We start from the raw sequence: 9,137 nt of genomic DNA on the forward strand, positions 1-9,137 counted from the left end.
AGAACTTTCGTGGGGAGAAAAGCAAGTTTCTGATAAGTTACAATTTCTTTATTGTTGCTGGGACAAAGGAGGCTGTAGGAAGTGGGAGGGGGGCGGGCTGCTTTCTGAAGCTGGGGCTGGGTAGGGAGCAAGAAAAGTCACCACTTTCTAATCATTTTTCCAAGGGAGCTGGAGTCCTGTGGTTCGTAAGAGCCAGAGTCCTTACAAATTAAAGTGGGGAGTTTCAAGATGAAGGGGAAGCCTTACTTTCCAAGGCTGGGAGAGTGCGCTTATCAAAAAAACCTCTCCATGCCCTACTTCAAGGAACAGTCAGTCACTTCTCCAGGAATGCTGCAAATTTAGGTCTTCCAAACGAGCAACCTTGACCTAAAACGTGGCACTTTTTGATCTGAATTCAATCCTCAGGATAAAAAGAGACATGACAAAGGCTATGAATTTTACATAACCAGAGGGCACTGTAACCAGATACCGCATTGGCCTGTGGACATACCACCTCCTCGCTTTTTCTGCCATTGAGTAAATCCAGTCCTGATTACTTTGGGGAAATTCTTTAGAACGCCTTACAGCTAAGCTAAGCATCAGCTCACTCCTAAGAAGCAGCATTACCATACTCTGAAGACCTAGCAATGGGTGTCTGCAGTTGGTTTATACCTTGTATTGTTCTGATCTCATCGTTAGCTTCAGAAAAGGCCAGAGATGGGACGAGGAGATGATTCTAATCGTTTAACTTAGATATGCATGCTAAAAATCACAAGAGAAGGATTGAAAGAGCAAAGAAGGCGACTCACACTTCTTACACTGTTAGTGTGTGTGCTAGGATCTGAGCTGGGAGCTTTATACACACTGTATCATTAATATTCTCAACAATTCTGCCTGTTTTACAGATGTGAAAACTAAGTTTCTAAGAGGACATATAACTTTCCCAAGTTCACCCAGCTGGCGCGGGGACCATTCCCTAACATTTGTTTCTCCCTCACATTGCCGCCCAGCATCAAATGCTGCAGTCACTGAGGAATTTTCTGTCCATGAATTAAACTGTGTATTCGAACACCCAACTGAGAAATCTACTCAATTTTAAGAGAAAGAACAAAATGCCCGGACTGGCCTCTGACCTCAGAGTGAACTGACCCATCTTTTAGCTGCAGAAATAGCACTACTATCTGAACTAGTCATTGGCTCCGAGCTAGTGGAGGTAACCTCCCCAACATGTATCCTCAGCTTTCCTGCAGGCCGCTCTGGGTCCCTGTCCTTCGGCACCTCAGTGCCGTTCCTTCTACAGCACTCAGTGCCTCGGACCTTACAGTTCCAGTTCTCAAGAGAAAGTGACCTATGTCATTAATAATTCCTGTATATTACATTAGTTAATATATTTCCCCTCTCAGAGATATTTGTTTTACAAGCATCTCTCTGTGGGGGAAAAAACAAACAAACATGGGGAGGGTTTCAAATGTAAGAATTAGCAAGAAGAAGTTGCAAGAATTTAGCATTGGAGGCCTAAAAACTTCCTCAAACCCCTGAAATGAGTCACTTGGTCTGTTGTACATGCTACAACAAACCACCCACATTCTTTTAAACAATAACAACGGAAAAAATAGTACAGGCCCACAGGACTTTATACTTTCATTGAGAAATCTGAAATGCTCTGAAAACCAAAAGTTTGTTGTTGTTGTTGTCGCTGCTGTTGTTGTTGTTACTGTTGTTAGGTCCGAGATCAATTCATTTGGTAGCAAAATGTGACCTAAAAGGATACAAATCTTTTTGTAGTCTTTAGTTAAGTCATTTAGTGCAAATATTCATATTTTGCCACAAAAGTAATACATGTGATTGTGGTGCTTCCTGAGACCCCTCTGGGGTGTTGTGATACAAATTTCCTGATGTCTACAGCACATGTGTGGCCCAAGGCTTTTCGGATGAGGGTGAGCAGGCCAACATCGACACAGTGGCCGTCCAAATTGTCACTGTGTGAGTTTTAAAACTCAGAGACTACAAGGAAGCAATAAACTGCAAGCGAGTATTAAAGGGTCACAAATCTCTGTACTAGAGAACAGTTATGAGACACACCCAAAGCATCTCTTAAGGCTCTCACCCTTTGGTTAGAATCCGAAGACCCAGAGGAGCAGGTATTTAGGCATGAAAGAACAAGCAGGTGCTTCAGAAAGTTCCCAAATTACAATGAGCTGCTGAGGGAGATGATGAAACCTTCCCAGGGCAGCATGACAGGGAGCAGTGTCCCTTCCCTGGTGCTTGCGCTGGAAACTGAATTAAAGAGAGAAATGCAAGGACAAATCAGGAATAGGAAGTAGAAGCATTCAGTTTCTTAGTTCAAGAATTAGAGCAGCTCCTTACAGTGGCTCAGTCTTCCTCTGAGGATAGTCTTACCCCTTCTCACTGAGGATAGAAATGGAGAGTGGGTAAGGAGATGGGGGTGTCTCATGCTAACACTCAACAAGCAGGTAAAATGACTGCTACTAATAAGATGATGCTAAACTCCAAATATCCCTTTCCTCCCCTTACTTGTTCTTTACTTTATGTAAAGGTTTTCTGCCAAGAAGATCGTAATGACATCATCTGCAATAAAAGTGTCATCTAATCCCAGGGGCAAAACATATCCCTGCCTAGCATGGAGTAGTTTTGTAATGGAAAATCCCAAATCTAAAAATCATCTCTCAGCCCCCCTAGCAGAGGCTTGCCAGTTCACCGCCATCATTCTTTCATTCCTGCTGATTTAAAATAGTGTTGCTTCCCCCACAGACAGTAGGTGCTAACCTGGGAGGAAGCATGTGTCAGTTTTGTGACTAATAACTGGATACCCCTTCCTTGTCCAGGGACTTCTACTACTTGCACAGTTTATCTCCCAAGAGCCGTCTCCTCTCAAGTTCAGAATAGCAATAGCCATTTTGCTCAGATAAGGGCTGGTTGTCCCATGGTTCAATAGCTAGATGAAAATGAAAGATTCAATGGCTTTTTAGAATTTTTCAATTATACGCCTGGTCTTCATTAGTCTGCATCACAATGTTACATAACAATGACTGTCACTTACTCAAGTGCCTACAATATGCAACGCAAGAAGCTATCTTATTTAATCTTCATAGTGATTCTACAAGACAGATACTATCATCTTTGTATGACAGATAAGAAACTGAGGGTAAGAAGGGGGAGGAAGGGTTCAGAAAGGGACTTGTGTCCCTGGGCGTCAGTCTAGGCGCACAAAGGTGCTAGCCTTTGCAAATTCCATCATAGCAGCAATCGGTTGTATGGAGAAAGGGAATAAGTGATGACATTCCACTTAGGCACCATTTACTCTCACTATATCATTAAGATTTAGCTACTTCATCAAAGTCACATGGCCTTTTAGTTAAGGAGCTCTGATTTAACCAAGATCTATTCGGCTTGAAAGCTCAGGTTTAAATTAAATAACCATCTATTGAGCACACGGGAGCAACCATATGATCTAAGTATAAAGAAGAGTTACCGTAGGTTGGAGAGATGGAGAGGGGTACTATTGTCAGACAGGACCTGGAGTAGAAGGTAGAAGGCCTGATGTCAAATGATGACTCTGACTCTAAGTGTGTGACTAATGGTAGGGCATTTGAACCACTTTGAGCCTCAGTTGCTTCTGGAGAATGAATACTTTGACCAGGTTCTCAATGGGGTGATTTTCAGCACAAAGTCTATGACAGAGCTAGTGTTTCTGCCCAAAGAGGAGGAAGATTGGTTATGTAGGTGCACAGCCCGTGTTCAGGGCTGTAACTTTGCCTCTAGTCCTCAGCACTGAGCCCACTTGTCCTGAGAGAGGGTCCCACAGCTTACCTCTCCATTCAAGCAGGTGGGGGCTGGCCATCCAAGTTAACAGCATACATGGTCCCAGGGAGTTGGAAGGCTCTGTACAAACACTAAACACAATGGTCTAAATTGATTTCTGCTGAAATCACTCAGTATCATCAGTCTCCTCAGAATGACACTAAAAGCCAGGCTCAAGTAATCCGTTAATGGCTCCATCTGCTACACAATGATCTCAGCCTGTAGGGGGAGAGGCTCTCTAGCCATCCCTGAAAAAAACTGGCTTACTCCACATAAGACAACAGAGTTGAACTAATTCTATGAGCTCAAAATGTTAACAAAGGCTGGTCTGAGTTCACCTGCGTGCCCCGGATCCAAGGATCAAGAAGAGAGGATCAACTGGGTCCTTTTAATCTTATTCCTCTCCAATCATTCTTGCTATGGTAGGACATGAGTAAAAAATTATCTGAAAGAAATTCAAGTGGCAGAAACTAGGCAGACTATACTGAAGATTTTCTACAAATCTCAACTAATGCATCTTTCATTCAGACCTGACACATGTCCATTCTGGATTTACACTTCTCCTGGACAATTGCTACAACTAATAACTCTGAAAAGCTTAATGGATTTGTGGTCTAGGGAAAATGGGAGATGGGGGATGGGGGAAGGGAAGAGGAAACAGACTTGCTTTATTGTCAGAAATCTCTAAGGAGAAAATAATAAAGATCTATTTCAAGACCTAGATCTGTCCCTACCACCTCTCTACCACCATCATCATATGGATAGGGAGGTCTCATTACTTTATAGCTACAGGATGTAATGGTTGAAAAGCAGAAGCCTTGTTCAATTAGGACTCAACAAATTCACTATATTTTTAAGAGATTTGAGTATCTAGTGGAAGTCTGCAGAAGTAGATCTAGATCCAGGTTTGGCAACTTAGTAGATGTGTGATTAAATAAATTAATTAGATTTTCTTAGCCTTAGTTTTCTCATCTATGAAGTAGGCCTAATCTTACTTTGCAGAACTCAACAGAGAAAATATAGGCGAGGTTTAATCAAGATTTTCTGTAACTTTCAGCTAACTCATTTATAATTCAGACTTGACAAGTGTTCATCTTGAAACTCCCACAGTGCCTCTGAGAGAGGGCAAATATTGAATATTTGATACATGACAATTACCAATAAATCCATGGGCAAACGCGCATATACGTGTGTGTGTGACGGGTGGTAGGGGAGAGATTCATTCATTTTGGCTTAAATCTTACATTAGAGCTTCTAGTAACTCAGTAGAAGATGCAGACTAGAAATATAGGATTGAATTGGGAACATAATAATACGTGCTCAACAAATATACTCATTTAAAAAAAATGAATGCATGAACAGAAGACATACTTATAAACTTGTACCTCATACTTCTGTAGTGCCACGGAATAAATACACACAGCCGCCCACCTTTGATGATGTCCACTGAGCAAATGCAGCCACTGGAGCTCTCAGAAGACAGACTGGACAAGCTTGACCCTCGTTGCAGCCACTTAGGTAAAGCTCCAGTGTGAATGTCACTAGTGGAAGTCAGAAAGCGGGGGTCTTTGCCATTCAGTTTGCAGGCAAGTCAGAAGGAGGTCCCCTGGACCCTGATAGTTTGTGTCTTCTGGTAACAGCCAACACCAGATGGACAGACAAATAGCCATGGGTCTGTGGGGTCTGCCATGTAAATATTAGCTGAAGCACTGGAGAGAAGTTCATTAGAGTTAAAAAGGGAGAGAGAGGGAGAAAAGGCATTATCATCTTTTTCGGGGTCTGAAAGAGTTCCAGGCAGAGCATTTTTGAGGCAATAAATGGAATGTGGCAGTATAGCTTACAACCAGTATTTCCTAGCACACTTACATCCCATGTGCGGTGCCAATAAAATATTTCAAATATCTCTGTCTATCAAGACAGAATTTTAAATAGCCTTTTTCTGCTTTATTGTCAATCTGTTTCCTTTCCAGAACTGACTTTCTGCATAACCTTTGTAATGAAAATACCAGAAACATTTCTGCCTCTACCCATTTCTAAAAATGAGCCGCTCAGTCTTTGATGGATGGGCCTTTTGCATATTCATAGCCTTTGTTTATGCCTTGCCTGGCTATGACACCCCCACACTCTCCCCCTCCCCATTTTCCATCAAGATATTTTATATTCAAGATTTCTCCAAAAATGGGAAAATGTATAATTGAAGTAAAAGTCAGAATTGAAACAAATGTCTTGGCTGAGTTGCCTCCGGGGGTTGAATGGTGACCCATGACTAGTCCATATCTAGCCTGTTCCCCTAGAGACCCCAAAGATAGGCTACACCCACTCTGAGCAACACTCATTCATTCAAGAAATATCTATGTATATATAATATGGGAGGAAATTAACTGATTATGTGCTAACAAATCTTTAAAATTGCATTTTCACCCAAGCATTAAGTTAAATGGTCCCAAGAACCTGGCTTTAATCCTGATGCCAGCACCCACCAGCAGTGTGACCTTCGACCTTCTAAACCTCAGTTTCCTCATCTGCAAATTGGGGATAGGAGTACACCTTCCTTGTAGCCTTGGTTTGAGAACCAAAAGAGATAATGTGTTCAGGATGATATGAATATTTAGCAACTGGTAAAAACACAGGCATTGACAAATCAGAGAAGATATTGGTCCATCCCACATACCAGAATGATGTGAAATCACATAGTACAATCTCAATAAATGTGTATTAAATTGAAATGATGAAATAGCAACTAGTAAAATATTTTAGGTGAAAGGAAATAATTTGCTACTAGTAAATATGGCGCTATTTGATATTTTTGGTTATGCATTGTGATCTTTTGATGACAGCCATAATGATGTATGGTTACTAAATATTTCTGATGTTCAGTTCCTTGTATGTATTGGGTTTTCTAAAACAAGGGATCGTCCAGATTGTCCACTAAACCACATGCAACTTGAAATCAAGGACCATTTTTACTTGTCCTTTTAGTCCTAGAGTCTAGCTCAAGGCCTGGCATAAAATATCCAACATTTTTTTTAATAAATAAATGAATGAATGACACAGGTTATATCTAGACCCACAAAACTGAAGTGAAAACACAAAGAGCTTTATTGCCTTATAGCTTCTTTGAATCCTAACAGAATAGCTCCTTACACATAATACGTTTGACTTCATTCACTCGAGCATATATTCAGTAAATATTTACTCATCATTGCTAACAAGACACAACACAAGATACCTGTCAGCAAAGAGGGCAAAGAAAACGTATGCGGAAATAATAACTAAATTATCTTTTAAAGGTGTTATGTGAGCAAAAATGCTGTCAGTATTCAGAAAACAACAATGAACACCCACGACGGGTTAATATAGTAGGACTTATAAAGATGGGAAGCTTTCCTCTGGGCCCAGTGGAACGTGTTAGGGGGTGAGCGATGGCCAAAGTGAACATCCGAAATGTATCAAATATATCAGATGCTTTACCAGCCTTAGCAAATTTAGTTCTGTCCCTCTGTCTCTCTGCCTCTGTCTCCGTCTCTCTCTGTCTCTGTCTCTGTCTCTCTCTCTCACACACATACACACGCACTCACACACACTAAAAGCTGAGAGAATATTAAAGTTTCTAGAAATTAAGGCCCAAGTTCTCAGAACTAGCAAGTGACAGAGTCAGGATTTGAACTCAGATCAGTCTAACCACCTACTCGCCATTTAATATGCATTTATAGGAAAGAGAGGCAATTAAGAATAAAATGATAAAAGCGATATAATTTTTAATCACTGAGACGCCTCTGTCTAGAACAGGAGATCAACCATTACAGAAATGAACAGGTGCTAGAATCATGACAAAAGAGCTCAGGGGAGAGCAACATAAACCAAAGTGTCAAGGAATAAGATGGACTAAAGAAGGTACTTCGATGGGTAAGAAGTGATCAGATTGAATGAACTATATATAATGACATGTGATGATAGATTCAGTCCTCAAAAGCTCTGGTGAGGTAATACAGGGGACTGAAAAGAGTAAAGTGATAAATAAGAAGACAAGAGGAACTTGGGTTAAGATACGGGGCAAATAGAAGAATTGCAGAGCCAGGACAGTGAAAAGGCCAACACTGAAGCCCCAGTGTCAATCATCGTTGTGACTTGCCTGGCCACAGAAGTGAAGGCGAGTGAGTAATTTCCTGAGGACCCAATATAAGACCCAAGAGAGCATAAGGCTTCTACCAGCCCTTGGAGGCTCCAAAGAGAGCAAGCCTTGAGCAGAGGACATGGAGAAGGAGTGCTTAGCACAGAAAACCTATTCTCCCATCAGCGATGTAACTCAAACCCACTCCACGGCTTGCTTAATGATGTTTTAAAGTTCCTCTTTGCCTTGGGTATTCATCCCATTTGAGTTCTCTTTATTTGGAGTTTTACGGAATTCTACTTTTCCATTTTAGTATAGGTATTTATGCAAGGCTACTAAAATTCTCTGTAGAAGAAGCCAAAATAAATAAATATTTTTCTTTTTTCAGACCAATGGCTTCTGCCCCTTTCATCAGGTAGAATTGGAAACCAACCGGTTTGTGACGAGGTCCTTACTCATTCATGTTGTCTTTTTCTTTGCATCCCGTCGAAATCAGATGATCTTTCAGACCAGTTCATTAAGGACTGTGAACTCAAAAAGAAGCCAAGAAAGGGGAAAAATGTACAGGTCGCCCTGAACATCGAGTCAGACCAAAAAAAACCAAGGAGGAAAGATACACCAGCGCTGCACATCCCACCATTTATACCAGGTAACGGACGATGAGGTCAGTTTGCACATCTGTAAAGGGAACTGCTTGCCACTGGAGAACATTGGTCTTGCCATTTTTTCCTTAAAAGCGTGGCTGTTTTTTTAATCAATGGTACAATATCTGCATAACACAATACAGGTTTAGTTTTCACTCACCAAGGTGGAAGTTTGGAGTGAAGGGTGGCAGGCTCTGCTCCAAACGGTCATTCAGGGACTCAGGCTGATGGAGGTTGAGACGTCATCAGCACATGGCTTCCAGAGTCACCACACGCATCAGCATCCTGTAGGCACAAGGGAGACAGAGGGAGGACTGACAAGCCCGCAAGTGGCACACATGACTTCTGTCAGTCACAGACCTCACCTGACCGCAAGGGAGGCTGAGAAATGCAGCCCAGCTATGTGCTCAGGAGAAAAGCAAAATGGTTTGGTAAACAGCTAACGTGTCTCTGTAACAAGCTGGCTTGTGACATGTGGCACGCTTATTCCTGAATATTTGTTTTGTCTTATTTCCTTGTCTCCTTCCGTCCAGGCCACTTATTTAATGTCCTCTTTATTCACAGCCCACTTGGAGGGAGAC

General features: G+C 41.7%; 1 protein-coding gene across 1 annotated transcript in view; it reads left to right on the forward strand.

The window, feature by feature from the left end:
* Positions 1 to 9,137, forward strand: part of PPP1R17 (protein phosphatase 1 regulatory subunit 17) — a 17,745-nt gene that overhangs the window by 683 nt on the left and 7,925 nt on the right. The window contains 2 exon segments of the mRNA XM_011362465.2: positions 5,187 to 5,319; positions 8,409 to 8,561. Coding sequence (XP_011360767.2) covers positions 5,187 to 5,319; positions 8,409 to 8,561 — 286 coding nt within the window.

Source organism: Pteropus vampyrus, unplaced genomic scaffold, assembly GCF_000151845.1.
Source record: "Pteropus vampyrus isolate Shadow unplaced genomic scaffold, Pvam_2.0 Scaffold75, whole genome shotgun sequence".
NCBI classification, from domain to species: domain Eukaryota; kingdom Metazoa; phylum Chordata; class Mammalia; order Chiroptera; family Pteropodidae; genus Pteropus; species Pteropus vampyrus.